Below are 18,352 nucleotides of genomic sequence, written 5' to 3' on the forward strand. Positions count from 1 at the left end.
TGACTTTACATTTATACATCTTAATAACTTAAGCTCATTGTTTAAAACCTTTATAAAAGAATGGACCCAGGCTGTGAACACATCACAGTAACAAAGTACAGAACAATTCTTTAAAAAGTTAACGCTTCACTGTATGCTTGTTGTCACCGTTGATTTAAGTCTCAATAGCTGATATGTGTTAAAGTTAGCTCACAATTCTCTACTTAGGTACCAAGGTAAGACTTTCTAAAATACATCTCACCTCCACATACTTCAATGTATAGAAGTAAACATCTCACCACGAAAACATCTTGTGCTCTCTACACCCACACAGATTCACACCTGCCATCTGCTTCATGCTGAGCACACAGGAAATGAAGTAGCCTCTTCCTCGATGGGCAGACATGTAAACCATGTGTGTAACATTATAATGCACATGACTTGCATTGCAGGGACAGACGCTTGCATGTGACCACGTGGCCTAATGGATAAGGCGTCTGACTTCGGATCAGAAGATTGAGGGTTCGAGTCCCTTCGTGGTTGAAGGCTGCCTCCTGATTTGAAACAACTTTAAGGTAAAACATTTGCTGCCATATCAAGAACAATTTACTTCAAAAAGTAAATTTCAGGTACTATAGAATACAGAAAGCATTGAAATGCTAAAGCTGACCTCCACAAACAGTAGACATCACGCAATAGCACAGAACATCATCGTCACCTTTAACAGCCAGCCAGCTCTGTGGTGACTCTCCTTTCGTCGGGTGTTCACACTTATAGAAACCCTCGTCAGACATGGACACCGTCGCGAAGGTCATACTTCCTGCAGCTTCAGTCCCAATGAAAACACCATCTTTGTAGAACTTTGCAGAGAAATCAGATCTGGGTTTTTGGCCGTTTTCTTCTTTGCAGGAACAGAGAAGCGTTACTCTATCACCTGCTGTCACAGGAAGTGCAGGGCTCTGCAGGATCACAGGACCATCTGAAAACAAACAGTGGTGTCATTGGTCCTACGACTTCTACTTTAATCTTCAAATTGTTCCAGTGAATAACAAATGAACCATTTCTGGTCCCCATCAGACCTGCACATCATAATGTCACCCTCAAATTTAAATGCATAAAAGCTCCATGCACACTTGGAGTTACCAGCGATAGTGATGTTGACGGTGTTGCTGCACTCCCCCCGCTCAGACTCGCACCAGTACACTCCTGTGTCTGATGGATAGGCATCCTGAATGGTACAGTGGGACTCACGTTGCATTCCCCAGCCGGAGCACAGCTCAGAAGTCAGAGAGGAGGTGTTTCTCTTGAATCTCCAGCCACTGGAGTTTCCCGCCACCGTACAGGTCAAATTGACAGAGTCATACCAGAAGAACTGAGATCTGTTGGGGTGGATGGTCAGCGTGGCTGAAAAATATAGGAACGGATCAGATAGTGTAGCTCTTTGAGGTTTTTGGCTTTTCTTTGTTGCAGATGTCACTGTATCACACTGTGGGACACGACACAGCGTTAACTTAAGCTTTTATCCAAAGTGACTTATATTGGAAGAACAACATACAAGCATCAACAAAGTAAGAGATCTACGAGTAACACAAGGCACTAGTAAGAGCGGCAATAAATAGTAGTAAGAGCGCATACAGTGACAATGGAAATTTAGTTCAAAGAAATTTTCATCACATGAACTTTGCATTCTGGTTACACAATAAGTGTGATAAAGGTTGAAAGCTCCAAAAAGCTAACCAGCAGGTGGACCTTTGGGTTTCAATTGTTTTGTCACACTTACTGTTCCCAAAAAAGCTAAACTAAATTATGTTATAATTTTATTTTAAGCGACTGGTAATCTGATTTACCAGCAACCCTGTTAACAACAGTTGCAGCTACATCATTACCTCTAGAATCCAGACTTGATCTTAATTTAACCCTTTTAAACTGTTTCCAAGGGCAAATCATTACAACATGAATTAATTTTTAACTACTGGAAGTTGGTTTGAACGCAAGTGAAATTGAAATAAAAGAACCCTTGCTGCAAATCCCAACGTAGGAATAAAAACTCTGTAAGCTAGATACAGAGCTGATCAACACACCTTTACTACAACAACAGTGCAATGGAGGAAACTATCTGCAAACTATGATTTTTAAAATATTTTCAAAACCTCCGCCAAAATCTGCCATGATTTGACTGATCGGCAGAGTTGATTGCATCCTGTTCTTCACAGCTGAATCACAATTATATTTGAAAGAAAACATATATATTTATATATATTTAAAGGCTGCAAGAGAGAACAGTGAGAAAGTAATGTTTTAAAAAATGTAATTTCTCACAGAGCATTAGGCAGAGCGAGGTCATCTCCATCCTGTCTTCAAGTTGCTTGTCGTCTTCTTCTGGGGTATTTAGAAAGTTTGAGCTAGCAGTCAGCCCACATCCTGACCAACGGAAATAATCAAACAAAACTAAATACAACAGAAAACCCTTTGCCTGTGGTTAAGAATGAACACTATCGCTGTGTCCTGTGGAAATCAGTTAAAGCCACTAAACGTCACTGTTTATCTGAGACTTAACTTTGAACTGCTGCAGACCTTATTTGCAGAGGTTTAATGTCACTGTGTGTCAGTTAAGGGAAAATACTGTGTTTATAATGGAAAAAGTTTCAAACCGTCGTCATTACATTTGTGTCACTTTTTTTTAAATGTCAGAATGTCCCAACTATTGTTCCAGGGGTATCTCTACTTTTCAAACCAGCTTCCTCAGTTACTTTATTATCTATCTTAATTTATTAATTTACTATGTATTATTTTCTGAATGGACACACAGGTGCAGTTTCACTGATCCCACTTTAAGCTACAATGACTTTACATTTATACATCTTAATAACTTAAGCTCATTGTTTAAAACCTTTATAAAAGAATGGACCCAGGCTGTGAACACATCACAGTAACAAAGTACAGAACAATTCTTTAAAAAGTTAACGCTTCACTGTATGCTTGTTGTCACCGTTGATTTAAGTCTCAATAGCTGATATGTGTTAAAGTTAGCTCACAATTCTCTACTTAGGTACCAAGGTAAGACTTTCTAAAATACATCTCACCTCCACATACTTCAATGTATAGAAGTAAACATCTCACCACGAAAACATCTTGTGCTCTCTACACCCACACAGATTCACACCTGCCATCTGCTTCATGCTGAGCACACAGGAAATGAAGTAGCCTCTTCCTCGATGGGCAGACATGCAAAAGATTTTGTGTGTACAGAATAGATCAACAAAATGGATAATCACCATGTCAAAAGTATAACTGTAGTAAGAATTGATCTGGAGCAGGAAAGATTACACCAACAAACAAGAGGCAAACTCACAGGTAGGAAAAAGGAACAGACAAACACAGAGGAACAGAGAGAGCCAGACAAGAGGAGAGCCTGAATCTCTTAGTGGACAAGGAGCATCAAAGGTGGTCAAACATGATCAACTGAGTCAAGGAACTGTACCAAAAACCATATGTTTATTAAACGAACCGAGAAAGAAGTCAAAAATTAACCCTAAACTCAAACAAAATAACAGGTCTGATGGGCTTGCCAAAACAAACAAAAGAAATGGAAGTGTTAGGAATTTGGTTTTGTACTGTTGTTTTCCTGGTTTTATGGTTTATGGTTTTGTGTTTTTCGTTGTAGCCTTAGTTCTTAGTTCTGTGCTTTTAATTCATGTTTAGTGTTATTCCTGGTCTGTGTATTTCTGTGTTTTATTATTTTGGTCTTGTCTACCTTGTGTTCTGTTTTACATTAGTCTGTTTCACGGTTGTAGTTAGTTTCTGTCTGCTCCCCCTGTAATCACTGTGCCCTGTCTGTTCTCTTCTTGTGTCTGTGTCTTAGTCCTATGTCTCCATGTTAGTGTAGTCCTATTTCCTGTTTGGTCCTGTCTCTGTCTAGCTGTCCAGCTTTGTTTCCTGTTGTTTGATCGCTCATGTGTTTCACCTGTATTTAATCGCCCTGCCTGCTTGTGTGTTCTGTTCTGCTGTTGTCTTTGGAGTACTCTGCCTGTGCTCTGGATTATTTTAGCTTTTTGGATTTCCTCAGTTTTGGACTTTACCTTGTGATCCCACAGCTTGTTTCAGTTTGGTTTTTGAGTCAATAAATATTTTGAACTGCACCTTCCTTGCGTATTGTCTGCATTTGGGTCCGCACCTAAAGTGCAATTTATACTTCTGCGTCAAATCGACAGCGTGGCCTCGGCAGAAGCCCGTACCTTACGCTCACGCCTATACTGTACACTACGCTATCGCCTACGCTGTAGCCTGACATGCACTTCCTTAAAAATGTAACTACACGTCGGGGCGAGGCGGACCATAAGTACTGGGACTTGGTCGGCTGGGCAGCCTCACAATGCCTCCAAGCCGACAGGAAGTGCCCCATGCTTTAAAGTAAATTTTACTAGCGGCCAAACCAGCGGCTATAACACCTCCTAACTTGAACCGATCCTCGTTTTTGCACTCTGCCTCTAACCAGTCACCTGTTTACTGGTTTCCACTTATTATTTATTTATTCACCATTCTCTATTTCAGTGCTGTTCATACTATGTCATATTGTATATACTGTATACCAAGACACCTACCTCAGGTCATAAGGTCATAGGTCATTTTTTACAGCATCCTTTGTACTATGTTCCATCACACTGTGCACATGTGTACATGTATGCATGTATGTGTATGTGTACCTGTATATCATATCTACCTTCAACATGTACATAATGAGAATAATAATTTACTCTTGCATCCTTTGCTCTCTGATCACTGCACTATTTTACAATCTGTCTATATTGTTTTGTTCATAGTGTGTATGTTAGTGTTGTCTATTCTGTAGTTTGTGTCTGATTTTATTTTATTATTGTGTTATTGTATTTTTGTATGAGTAAGCACATCATGAGCAATGTACAATCCTGAGTCAAATTCCTCGTATGTGTACACATACCTGGCAATAAAGCGGATTCTGATTCTGAAATCTGACTGGCTTAACAGCGCAGATCAAAGGAGTTTACTTTACAGCTGGGGCGAGTTTAATCTCAATACGTTTTGTCGGAGGGGAACTCAGCCCAGGGTTGTGTGAGCTGCACTGGTTCCCTGTCACCGTAAGATTTTAGTATATCAACATGACAGAGAAGAGATCTACGCCGGCGATCAGGAGTCGAAATGAGATCTCTATCACCAGTCTTTTTCTGGACCACATAAGGCCCGCTGTAGCGAGCCTTCAAGCTAGACCTAGAAATCTAAGAAGAACATTAAGAGTGATTATTTGTTCAGATTGAAGTTCATCACTAATCAGTTTACAGAGCAGTCATTCAGACAGTAGACCAGATATTTTGATAGAAATACAGCAAACATATAGAGTTCAAATGATGGGCACTGCAGTCATATTTGTGTAGGTGCCAGCACATACTGGCATCAAAGGTAACAAAATGGCAGATAAGGCTGCAAAGGAGGTCACAAAAAGAAAATACATCGATGTGGCAGTTAGCATCAGTAAGATAGAGTAAGACAGAAAGTTTTGTTTGTTTGGCTTAAAATAATTAGTAATAGTCATTCTGATTCCACACTCCATACTAGTTGGTGGCGGTAATGCACCATTTTGTTGTGTGCCAGCTATGAACATAGCCTATTTTTGTGTCTTTTTAATGCAAGCAAAAACAAATGTTTTGAGAGAATATTTATCGCACTGCAATCAAAAATCAAGTTTGTAATTAAAAATAAACAGGCCTGTTTTGTGTCACAAAATGTTTTAATTGCTATTATGTCATATTATTTGATTGCAATCAAAAATGTTTTCCTTGTGAGTCAGACAGTTTTGCAAGTTAATAAGTTTTGCAAGTTAAATAGTTTTGCAAGTAAAAAATTGTCCAAATAAGAGATTGTATTGGTGGGTTTGACCAGGGCCATTAAATGATCCATATAATAAATCTTATTTAACGGCCCTGCACTCAGCGTAGTAACTTGGACAGGAAGATGGAGGTAAGTTGACGTTGTGTCGCTCATTTCAATAGAAATGTTTTTAAATGTAGTATGGCATGATTTAATGATTATTTATATTTACCGTTGGCAAGGTCGGTAAATTTCTTCTCTACTATTTTATTTTTTTGATGATATAAAGTAGTCCCAACGAACATAGTTCATGCTACGTACTCCGATACACTATGTGGCGGTATGCACCTTCAAAAGTCATGGTTGCAATCTGCCACAAAACAAAAAGAACAAGTAGAAGACCAGGAAACTGCCACGTGGAGAGAGAAAAACAAAACAAGATCGTTCGGGGTTTTGGACTAGGTGCAGCTATTCATCGACAACGTAACACGTGACTAAAGTTCCGTAAAGTTTTTTATTTTATTTTAAGGATACTTTTTTATTTCTTCCAACTGAGCACTGCATGGGAAAGCGATGTTGGTGAAGTTGCTCACTGGCCTTGCGCTGTGTGTTGTTCTGAGCGTACAAGGTGAGTGGCTGGAGGTGATGGATAATGCTATAGGTGTAGGCCAGCACAACTCGCCGCGACTCTACTCGACCCATTGTCTTTAAGAAATTTAAATAATGTCTTCCTGGTGATTCTTATGCCCTTTTTTTCTCCTGTTCCCAATACCTCCATCAGATTCCATTCCCGCCCTGCCTCCTGAACCCTATCTTGAAATATCTGTCTTAACAACTCAAACAATATGCAGTGCAAAATGACATGTTCAACATTTTCTTTAACCCCACAGTTTTCACACTTTTCACTATTCCTTTTCTCCAATAAAAATAAGGTGCCATTCAGTCCTGTGGGATCTACTCTCCGTCTTGTCATTATGATGACATATCATGATGACTCCTGCCTTGTCCCTTCCCTATAATTTTTATTACTGAGTCTGACAGACTTTTGTATTTTATATTAACTCCTTCCTTTCCTGTCTTCCTCCCACCATTTCTGCCACATTTCAATATCTTTCTTTTTAATGACTGCTTTTGCCTTCTCCTTTTCCTAGTGGTATTTGAACTCTTCTTTTGTAATGCCTCTCTTGCTAGTTTGTCTGCAATCTCATTTCCATTTACTCCCTCATGAGCTGGCACCCAACAAAACTGAACATCTATCCCTCCCTGATGTAATCTTAATAAGCTGTGAAACATTTCAGTAGGTCTTCTCTGACAGATGTCAGTGACTGAATGCTTTTAATAACTGCTAAGGAGTCTGTGCATAATATCAGCCTAGTAGGTCTGACCTCTTCAAAACTCTGTAATGCTATAATGACTACTATTGACCACTGACCACTATTTCTGCTGTATGTACGGATAGCCTATCTGATAATCGTTTTGAGATATTTATATTGAATTCTGTTACATGTATTACAATTCCCACACATTCCTGTTTGTTTTTAGATTCATCTGTATAGATTTTTAGATAATTATGGAAGCTGATAGTCTGTATTCCCACTTCCTCTGTTCCCCATCCTCTTTTCTTTTTCAGTATACTAAAATCTGTTTTTACGTCTGGATAGAGCCAAGGTGGATTGTTACTGACTGGGTTTGTTGTGGTGAAATCTACTGCTTCCATTCCGTATTCCCTGACTCTCTTTCCCCCCGTCCTTCCAAACCCATGCCCTCGAAACTTGAAGTACTTCCAACAATTCTTTGTTATCTCCTTTGCAGGGTTTTCTTTCCCATTTCCTTTCAATCTGATTGAATATGCTAACGCTAGTTTCTCTCTTCTTAACTCCAGTGGTGTCTGTCCAGCTTCTATGAGTATTGTGTTAATGGGAGTTGTCTTAAAGGCTCCAATGCATATTCGTAAAGCTCTGTATTGTAATTTAGTTTTTCCAATGATGTTTTTGCTGCTGCATCATATACTATGCAACTATAATCTATTGTTGACCTCATGCATGCTCTATATATGTCAATTAGTGACTGTTTATCTGCACCCCAGTGACACCCAGCGACTGCTCACAGTAAAATTAATAGCTTTTTTGCATTTAGTTTCCAATTCTTTTATCCCATTATAATTGAGCTCCGAATTACACAAATGATATTGGTCAATTCAAAATATAATTTTGTAAGTCAAGACAGTCACAGTTTGTCTTAAAACAGTAAAGTTACGTTTAGTTTTGTGTGAAACCCATTCAATGAACTACATCTCTCATCCCACACAATATTTGTCGGTGACATGTTTTTTGTATTAATGACAAAATTTACATACAAAGTGGCATAGTACACACCAGTGCATAATTAACAAGGGAACAGACAAGACCAGAAGGTCACATACATTAAAATAAATAAATAAATATATCTTTTTTTTTAAATAAATAAATAAACCCATAAATAAATAAAAGAAAGGGGGGGGGGTGTAATAAGGAGTAAAGTAAGATAGTTAGAGATTTTCTGTATGCTTAAGGTCATCAGCTAACTTAGAGAGCTTCATAGCATTCAAAAGCATTAAGCAAATTATAAAAATGGAATTTCTGTGGAAAGAAAGCAGATATAATTCAAATGGCAAATGTTTGCCGAAAAATGAGGTTAGGTAATTTTATATTAATGAAATTGTGATCATTCACCAAAAGCGAAGGGAGATGATAGGTTTCACACTATTATATATTATAAAATTATATACTGTCACAATTACAGCTTGAGGAATTGCCTTGACAACATTGGCGTACTGGCCTCTGTCGAAAAGCTTAAATTTGGAACCAAAGTCCTCAAATGAAGGTTTTCTGTATTCTCCATCACAGACCATATTCCTTTTTCTAGTAAGTGAGGAAAAAATATGTATTTATTTTCAAGTAACACATACCTGCACTTCCATATGGGGTGTTGTGAGGAGTAAAATGATGTTTGTATATCATTCTCCAATACAGTAAAACTTGTTGATGAAACAAGGATAAATTGACAGGGACCTTTTTTAGGTCAAGTCACATCGAAGAAGGAAATCAATGCCTCCTAACTTCATAAAAATTTCACTTGGAATATGAAACCAAAATTATTTTTCATGAATTAAAAATGACCTTAAACAGTTTGTCTTAATAGTACCGTTAATGCGCTCAATATCAATAGCCTTAAGTCCGCCTTCTAGTGTTGTGGTCAAGACCGCCAAAACCGAGACCAAGTCAAGATCAAGACCAGAGTTTATCGAGACCGAGACAAGACCAAGACTTTTAGGGGCTGAGAGCAGTCGAGACCAAGGCCGAGGGAGGGCGAGACTAAGTCAAGACCAAGACCATTTCCCAACATTACATGACACACAATAAAATGTGGAACGAGATCATAGGCACTTCTCAAATTGATCTGAAAGATTCACATTCCTATTAAAACACCCACATACAAACACTAAGCGCTGAAATCAACTTAACCATCTTTATTCAACACTCCTTTTCCATACTTACCATGGGAAGGAGTTGTTAACGGCAAAAGCAGTTTATTGATATTCCCAAAGTTATGGTCCTGACTGGTCTTGAAATAAAATCCCGAGTCCTCTATGTGCGAGACCAAGACAAGATCGAGTACAAATGTGTCCATCAAAAAGTAGTTTTAAGACCGGTCTCAAGACCAAGACCGGACACTACCGCCTTCCTCATATTCTTAAACCATAGTGCCTTTCTTAATGTAGTGAGTTTTCCTTTTCCAGATATAATTGAAAATAGCTTGGTTTATGGCTTTTACTGCATTTTTAGGAAGCGATAAGGAGTAGAAAAATGTTAGAAAAATTCTGCCTATGATGGAGATGTCTCTTTGAGACCAGGAATTTAGATAAAATTTGCATTTATCCAGATTATTCCAACTATTAAGATTATTGAGTGAGTCCTTATCCTTTAGTAATTTGCATCCCTAGGTATTTAACAGCTGATTTTACAGGGATATTATGAACTGATGTAAGGGTGGAATTGTGAATCAGAAAAACCTCACATTTATTAAGGTTTAATTTTAAGCCAGATGCTCTCGAGAAGAAATCAACTGTATGAAGAACCTTAGGAATTCGGTCACAGTTTTTCATAAATATAGTTGTGTCAACAGCCAGTTGGCTGATAGTTAGTAGTCTGAATGTTTAACAAGAATGGAAAGCATTTCTGCTGCAGCAATGACGAACAAAGGGGGAGATGGGGCAGCCTTGTTTAATGCCTTTATCAATAGAAAACCTTGGAGATGCACCTTGTGGTAAAAACACTGTACTATTAGTATCTTTATACAGTAATTTAAATATATTTTGAAAATTTTCACCAAAACCAAATAGTTCTAGAACACAAAACATTTTTATGAATCCCAATGTGTCTGAAATAATTTGAGTGATACCAGTTTTTAGTCTGTTTGCGTAGATATGAGTTAAGATTTTATAGTCACTGTTAAATAAGGTTATGGGTCTAGGACTGTCAGTTCATTTGGGGTCTTTACCAGGTTTGGGTATGAGGGTGAAGATTCCTTGCTTCATTGTGGTTGGTAGAGTTAGGGTTTCAGAAACGTCTTTTAACATGTTGAAACAAAGGTCTTTCAGATGTTCCCAGAAGTGTCTATAGAAGTTACTCGTTAAACCACTTTAGGGATCCATCGACCCTTCAAAGTTTCCATCTGCGTGTAGTCGTGGTCACTCATGTTTGTTAGGCTCGAGGCTGCAGTTAGGCTAGCACCCGCTTTCTCGCTCGGCATGTTCGGTCAAAAGTTATTCGAGGGCTCAACTTCTACTTCACTTTCCAAAAGTCCAACTTACTATTTTAAATTTTTTCGAGTGTTTACAGTTTTTTAAGTACATTTCGGGGCAATTGAGCTAGAGCTTACAATATGCAACCTGCCTGGTTCGCCATCTTGCCGCCTAGGTTAATGCAGTTATGCTAGCTAACGTTCATTGCTCTCAATTATATTCAATTCAAATTAGCTTTACTGGCATGAATGTGTAACAACAATATTGCCAAAGCATCATACATACTACATAATAAACCAATCAACCCCATACATTTCATTAATATATATATAATATATGCGCTCTATCAACCAGTAGCTGGTGCTTGGCTCCCCTGGTATTACTACCTATTCCCTTCTGGGCCCTGTCCATGTATTGAGCCATGTGCCTACTCATCTTAGCCGCTATGATGCCTGACAGGAGCTTCATGTTGTGCAGAGGCAGGTTATTGGCTGGTAGTTGGATGGGATTGTTCCCTTCTGGGGATCCTTCATAATCAGGATTTTCCATCCTTGGGTTAACCATTCTGGGTGGGTCCCATCCATTAGCAGTTGGTTCATTTGTGCTGCCAGGCGTTCATGGAGTGCAGTTAGTTTCTTCAGTAGGTATGGATCATGTCAGGTGGTGGACTGGTGCTGTCCAGCTCTTCATACCTGCCACTCTTTCTTGGATGTCTGCCGTTGTAATGGTTACTGGTTCTTGTACTGGGAGATTGCTGTGATCTTTTCTTAGATCCACTAGCCACTGAGCATTGGTGTTGTGGGATGCCTCTTTCTCCCGTATGTTCTTCCAGTACAGTTCAACCTGGATCTGATCTTGTGTTATTACCCTGCCACTGAGAGTACACCTTGGATGGTTTGGAACCGACAAATCAAAGAATTGGGCGGGACATTAAAAAAGTTTGACGCGCTACTGCAAACTTTTGAAATGTTGAACTTGTTGTTTTGCATTAATGATTATTGACGAGTTAGTAATTAACATGTAGAGCATTTTTCTAACACAAGGATTTAATAAATGAAAAAATCCCACAGAGATGATACTGCTGTCCAACTAGAATTAATATTACTATAGTGATAAACTATAGGCTATAGTACAGTACCGATACTATTTTCTGATATAATAATGAATACACTATCATTAGCCCTAGCCTGAAACACAAGCCAACGCTGGGCAATAAAAGATATCAGTATTGTGTTTCCTCATGTCTCATGAGCTAAGTGTATGTCACACCTTTAATCTGAGCCTCCATGTCCCCACCACATTTCAACACAAATTAACGCTCTTGCCCCCTACCCTCCATCACACATAACCTTCAACACATTTCAGGCACAGAAAACTTTCTTGCTTTAAGCCCTCTTATTATCATTATGTACATGTTGAAGTTGTGAAAAATAAGAAGTGCAAGAAGGAATAGAAGAGAAGAGACAATTAATTCAAGACTTATGAATTAATTGTCTTAATATGGGCACACTGGATTAAAAAAAAAGCACTTTATTCAGAATAGGCTAACATTACACAGGCAGTTGTGAATACTGTGGGCAACAAGAGACAGTCGAACACATCATGGTACACTTTCATGAGGAAAAAAAGGAAGGAACTGATCCAAAACTTAGAAAGGAAAGAATACATTTTTATTTTGTTATTTTAAATTGTTGTTGTTGTTATTATTATGTTGAAGGTGGATATGATATATCTTTCTAATTTCAACCAGCATTTACAAACTCAATGTGTTCTATGATGCTTTCGCATGTTTTCCTAGGAGAACCTAAACTGATGGGCTCAGATCAGCCAGTTAAAGCATCAGTCGGCCAGGACGTCATCCTTCAGTGTTGCTTGAGACCCCCTCTTGATGCGAGGACCCGTACAGTAGAGTGGACACTCAATAAAACACTGGTGCACGTTTACCGGAATAGGAGGGATGATCCCAACCTTCAGCACGATAACTTCAAGGGCAGGACATCTCTTTTTCACAATGAAATGCGCAAAGGAAACATCTCACTACAACTCTTCTCAGTAAACAAATCGGATGCAGGAAATTACACATGCTTCATTCCCAAACTAGGGAGTAAGGTCAACAAAGGATACGCTGTCCTCATTGTAGGTAAGTACTGTAAAGTTAGTTCAGCGATGTAGTTTGTTACTTTCATAAAGTTAGGACACTTATGGGAGACAGATGTTTAAAAATAATTATTGTAATTGAGACAGTATTTGAAAAATTCATTCTGAGATAGCCGGGTGCTTTTGTGGGTCAAGCTGCAAAACACTGTATACTACATTTCCCATAATGCATCTCAGAAACAAGCATCATTCATTAAACTTACCTTGCCTTCCAAATGCCTGCTTCTTTCTTTTTTCTGGATAACCGTGATGACATCATTTATTAGCTTTAAAAAGCTCCCTTCAGGGCCGCAAAATATATTGTGCAGCTGTTTTCAAAGGCTGAGTAGTACTGATCCTGACGAGTACTCTGAACTTTGTGTCAGAACTTCAGTGAAAGACCATGTACACTTTAAATGTGTCTTTTTATCTAAAGAACAAAGCTTTGCAATGTAGCCATCAATAATATTATAGCACTTTCACACACATTGAGAAACTGAACAGGCAAATGTTGTATGAGTATTTTTCTCAAAACGGGATTCAGTTGTGTTGTAAATGTATTCTTATTGTGCAGTTGAACACTTCTTTTAATTTTTTAGGACAAAACAAAAAATACACACCAAAGGCGAAAGTTGATCCCAGTATGTTATTTTTTTAAAGAACTAACCAAACAGTTGTGGGTTGTGAGTTTCTGGATTAAAAATCAAGTTATATAGCCAAGTTTAGCACATTAAATATCTTCCTTTACTCAAAATTGTAAAACTAACATTTGTTTCAATTTCTGACAGCCTCTGCATCAGTCCCAGAAGATAAAGATATTTTGAAAGAGGCTTCCAGTGAGTAAATATCATGAGTTTTACATATAAACCAGGGCTTAATACTACAAATGCAAGGTACACAAGTGGTGAAAAAGATTGATTTTATGATTTGCAGTAAACCACAAATTTTGACATATTTCTCTTTTAGGTCACAATGTTGCCATTGGCAGTGGTGTTATTGTTGGTGGTGTTGTCATCATCTTTGGGATCATCATAATAGTCATAGTAAGAAGGAAGAAGATGTCGAAATACAAGTAAGTCTCTTACTTTTCTTCATTTGTTGATTGTAGTTTTTTTTTAAATAATGCTGTAAATGTTGATCATGAAGTTTCTTGGATACTTTTATAGTACTGTACTGTTATCGGGATGTTTCTTGCCGTTACTCCTTGAATCATAGCTGAGTCCTCTTTTAGCCCAGTTCTGGACTGTCTCATTCATTCACTGCAGTCTTTTTCAGATTCAGGCATCCTTATTGTCTGTACACGACTCAAAAACACAGAAACAACGTCGTTATATGTCAGAGGCAAAAAAATCAACACACATAGATCAACACAAAGAGACAACAAGCAGCCGTAAGTAAAAAGAAACAAATAAAATTGTAAGGGCCCTATTTTAACGATCAAAGCGCACTGCGTGAAGCGCGTGGTGCAGTTGCATTTGGGCGTGTCCATCTCCAATTTTGCTAATTTAATGTTGAGGAAAAAAATGGTCAGAATGGTTCAAAATGGTTGTACTGTGAATTCATGGGTGTGTTTTGGGAGTTAAATGCAATAAACCAATCAGAGTGTCATCTCCCAATTCCCTTAAAAAGCCAGGTGTGCTTGTACCTACCGCATTGCTAATTTAACGGTTGGATGAATGGCGCATTATAAACTATCAAGTGACTGATTGAATAGCAGACTCACTGCAGAGAGGGGGATATGGACTCTGATCATGAAGCCAAATGTTACTCTGCACCTTTTTGGTTTATAAGTGAAGTGTCTGAACTACACTGCAGACTAGAGTATGTCAACAGACAGACACAGTTTCCTCTATGAAACGTCTGGATCCTACAGTTAGAAAACACTCAATTTTTCATTATTCTTTATGCAGTTCATTAAGTTACTTAATGAAATTAATTGTTATTATCCCAGCTCTCATGACTGTGTTATGTTTGTTTATTTTGCTTGACTGTTTCTCCTTTTCATTTCTCCCTCAATTGTTTTGTTATGTCAGCTGTTTATTGCTGCTGTTCGGCTGGTTGTCTCTTTGTTTTTCAGGGTCTTTTTTTGTTTGTTTGTCTGTTTTTCTCTACCCCAAACCCCCATCTCCATTCTCTTGCAGGTGTTATCCTTTCTCTGTGCTGTCTGTTTGTGTGGTGTTTGTGCCCCTCATCCCCATGTCTGCCCCCCTTTCTGGCCCAGTGACAAATTAATACATATTTAAATAAATAATAAAACAGACTAAGGAGTATATTAATACTCTCTTGTTAAAGTAAAATCTGTTTGGCAAACCATGGTTTCCAGCTCCTTATACTGGATACCAGGCTGCTGGGCAGGACAGGTTTAAAAAAAGAGAGAGAGAGAGAGAGAAAACAATTTAAAGCATAAATGACATCTTTGTGTCGCTTGTCAAAGTTTGAGCAATGATGATGTTATGAAACTGAAACTGCATTTAATGACCCTGAATAATGGACTGATCATAATCCTCGTCACATGATACAGGCTAGTTATATAGAAACTAAAGCAAATGGTGTGTTTGGGCACTACCGGTTGTTTAGTGGTTTATTACCAGGAATTTGACCTCATGTGGCATTTGAGGTTGAGGAGTTAACATGAATTGCAACACTGACAAATTATTTTGTTTTTAAGGTAAAGCAGCGGGGAGAAGACTCAACACTGGGAGCAATCAGGACAACATACCAGAGGAACTGAACAACTTGAAAAACCCAGACAACAATTCATAGTTTTTGGTCACGTGACATGCGCGGTGATCTGGAGGGCAAAACAACAGACCAACTCCGCGACTCCCCCGTAGAGACGTCGAAAAGCAGTCAGATTTTATTTGGATCACCTTTCAACTTAACACAAAGACAGATATGAACACAAACTGCAAGTGTTGGGCATTTCCCATCCATTTAACCGTACAGCATTCGCTGCCACATTTCTACCGTTAAAAACTGCCAGGTCCCTGCCGCCTCTAATTTTTACTTTTTATATTCTGGAGAAACCCTCACCTAACAAAGCCCAGGCTTGTCTGCTCAATTAGTGAATCGGAAAGCACAACAACAATCCAGCATTTTGGCAACGCAAAAAGTAACAAACTCAAAGTAACAGTGTATCACTTGCTTATTGGTTGGCAGGTAGCGGAAAATAACGTCTTTTTTTGCTTCATGTGACGCTTCAGAGGAAAGGACGTCTCATGTCTCTAAAAACATATTTCCTCGTCCCCTCTCTCGCTTGGTTTCCTTGCATCTCTCCATGCATCCCTGATGGGCGGGACTAAGACGCTAGAAAAAGACGCAAGTGATGGGAAACAGAGAGATGCAGCCTATGAACCAGTTGACAGAAGACAGATGGAGGTTTTTTTATTCCATCTAAAGATCTTTGTGAGGTGATCTGAGTAACTGTACACACCTGTAACTCCCACATTTTCCTTAAGCCGTGATGTGAAGTTTATTTATTTATTTCTTCTATAAAACACTCAGGCATTTAATAGATATTGCAGTGTGAGGAAAGATTTTAGTGGGCATGGTAGTTTTTGCATTTAATTTGCGCAGTATCTAGTAGGAGTAAGGAGGAGGGAATTATAAATAAAGCTGGATAAATACAGGGAAGCACCCTGGAATCAAGGACCAATATTCAAATGTGAAAACAGTCTCAAAAAATGGGAAAGGAACCTGGAGATTAGGTGACACACTGTGGGTTCCAGATGTGGATGGGTGTGTGTGGATGTGTGTAAAAAGTATGAGTGTGTGTAAATGTGTCACTCGAAAAAACCTCCTCCCTTAAATCCGCTAAAAAGTTTTTACACTCACTTGAGGTGGGTTTTGCCTTTGTCAAAAGTTGGCCTAATGCGCAAAATGGGAGTGAAAACACTTTTGCCAAATAGGTTCTGACGTAGCGAACTTGTATAAAACTGTGCGCAGAACCCTCACTAAAAGTGTACATACGCCCAAAAGCCAAAAATGGCATACGTCAAAAAATATTAAGATTATAAAACCATGTGTATGCACATCTGTAAGCAAGTTCCCTTTTTATAAATCACAATCAAAATGTGGCAAGTGTGTGAAAAGAGTAAACCAAATGCATTCCGCCTGTGTTTACATTTATTTAGGCTACACAAACAGTCCACTCAGTTAATGAGGCTGGCGATGAGTTGAAAGAAATATGACTTGCTGTAAATGACATAAAATAGTGTTATATTTCCATAATGTGTTTTTACAAGCCTCACATCCACCCGCGGGCACACAGTGTTTGGCTCGATAGGGCAACGAACATGTGAAAAGGCTAAATGAAACTATACACTCCTATTTGCTCAACTGACGCACTGAAAACGCCATCAAATTAAATATTTTTTCCTCCTGTTCACCTTATTTATGAAAATAAATTGCACTGCATGCAAGTATTAATTGCTATAACTCCCAATTAAATTGTCCAACATATTTGAGGCTTTCTTTCGCAGAAACGGATATCTCCATTTGTGTTTATTCTAAATCTGGATCTTTTGTGTGTGCTGCAAATGATCTTGCCAGATATTCCCATTATGCGCGGAGACAATCGAAAACTCACCTGTTTCGATTTACTTTTTTCTTTCTTTGTTGTTCATATAGCGGCAATTTATCTCATTGCACTTTTCATATAGTGCAGGTCTAGACCGCACTACTCTTTGTGATATTATTTAACAAAGGCATCACCTACGTGCAGGCACCTTCTGTGTTTATCAAAAATTGAGGTCTCAAAACTTTGAATGTTGCTGTGTGCCAATTAACAATAATTAACAATATGCATTACGTGATAGAAAAATGTATCTGGACACAATCGTTTACACATTAAAATGCCAGTTTAGAATTTAGACTGCTTTATGCAGACAGAGTCTAGGGTTCACTAACAATATTTTTTTTTGTACAGGCATTTTGACTAATTGTCAGTACTGTAAGCTGTGTTAAGAGTCCTTATGTTAGTGTCTGTTATTTTTTTTTAGTGGACTGCACTTTATGACTTTGCACTGTGGCTCTTGAACTGTCCTGCATTATGTTAACATGTTTGTTACTTTGTCCACTCACTGGTTGTCATTGTTTTATCCAGGTATTGCGCTTTCATCACTTTGTTGCACTTTGTCTGCCTTTCAACAAAAACACAACCTCATTAACCTTCTGAAGGATACATAAAAAGGAGATGTTTTGTTTTTTTGCTCAGTTCCACTTTCTTACTGACAAAAGATCAATACAGCCAGTGGCCTTATTAGCACAAAGTCTGGAAACAGGGATTAATGTGGTATCAGTCCTCCCATCTAACTCTAAGAAAGCAAATAATCATTTTTTAAACTATTTCTTTTAAAACTTGAAGTGTGATTGACTAATTTTTCCCACTTTTCTAAATCATTCCCAAACTAATGTAATGATGCATGTAAACAGTCCAAATTAGTATTACATGCTACGTGCTTGTATTTGTACTGAATGAATCTGTTTTATTTCATGTGTTGCTGAAAGACTTTTTGGGGAGGGTACGAGATGGGACAGTGTGAATGGTTCATTGTATTTGTGTAGCTGTTTGTTGGTCTGTTTTCATATATAAAGTTATTTATTTACAAAAAA

At 38.3% G+C, this 18,352-nt stretch overlaps 2 protein-coding genes and 1 non-coding gene across 4 annotated transcripts in view; 2 read left to right on the top strand and 1 right to left on the bottom strand.

Moving 5' to 3' along the window:
- LOC123979879 (Fc receptor-like protein 5) overlaps positions 1-2,432 on the bottom strand; it is an 8,920-nt gene extending 6,488 nt beyond the window's left edge. The window contains exons 1-4 of the mRNA XM_046063988.1: positions 2,299-2,432; positions 1,123-1,383; positions 698-958; positions 421-533 (exon numbers count right to left, since the gene is read on the bottom strand). Of these exons, the coding sequence (XP_045919944.1) occupies positions 421-533; positions 698-958; positions 1,123-1,383; positions 2,299-2,329 (666 nt within the window). The 5' untranslated portion in view covers positions 2,330-2,432. The remainder of the gene's footprint in view (positions 1-420; positions 534-697; positions 959-1,122; positions 1,384-2,298) is intronic.
- trnar-ucg lies at positions 450-522 on the top strand. Its single transcript has one exon. It is a non-coding gene; the product is annotated as a tRNA-Arg (tRNA).
- A 3,833-nt stretch (positions 2,433-6,265) lies between the features above and the next one.
- On the top strand, positions 6,266-18,347 carry LOC123981008 (V-set domain containing T-cell activation inhibitor 1-like). 2 transcript variants are annotated; one of them, XM_046065605.1, is made up of 6 exons: positions 6,266-6,448; positions 12,402-12,743; positions 13,528-13,575; positions 13,706-13,811; positions 14,005-14,129; positions 15,408-18,347. In XM_046065605.1, exons 1-6 carry the CDS (start codon positions 6,394-6,396, stop codon positions 15,500-15,502), a joined length of 771 nt encoding a protein of 256 aa, XP_045921561.1. In that variant the 5' UTR covers positions 6,266-6,393; the 3' UTR covers positions 15,503-18,347. The 2 variants fall into 2 exon arrangements, with proteins under 2 accessions (XP_045921561.1, XP_045921562.1); XM_046065606.1 differs by lacking the exon at positions 14,005-14,129.
- The last annotated feature ends 5 nt before the right edge of the window (positions 18,348-18,352 follow it).

This window comes from Micropterus dolomieu, linkage group LG12 (genome assembly GCF_021292245.1).
Source record: "Micropterus dolomieu isolate WLL.071019.BEF.003 ecotype Adirondacks linkage group LG12, ASM2129224v1, whole genome shotgun sequence".
NCBI classification, from domain to species: Eukaryota; Metazoa; Chordata; class Actinopteri; order Centrarchiformes; family Centrarchidae; genus Micropterus; species Micropterus dolomieu.

Bases quoted from the DNA above. Each gene is read 5' to 3' on its own strand.
- LOC123981008 (XM_046065605.1), top strand. From the start codon at position 6,394: ATGTTGGTGAAGTTGCTCACTGGCCTTGCGCTGTGTGTTGTTCTGAGC. The intron at 12,744-13,527 runs GTAAGTACTGTA...AATTTCTGACAG, and splicing joins ATACGCTGTCCTCATTGTAG to CCTCTGCATCAGTCCCAGAA. The intron at 13,576-13,705 runs GTGAGTAAATAT...TTTCTCTTTTAG, and splicing joins TATTTTGAAAGAGGCTTCCA to GTCACAATGTTGCCATTGGC.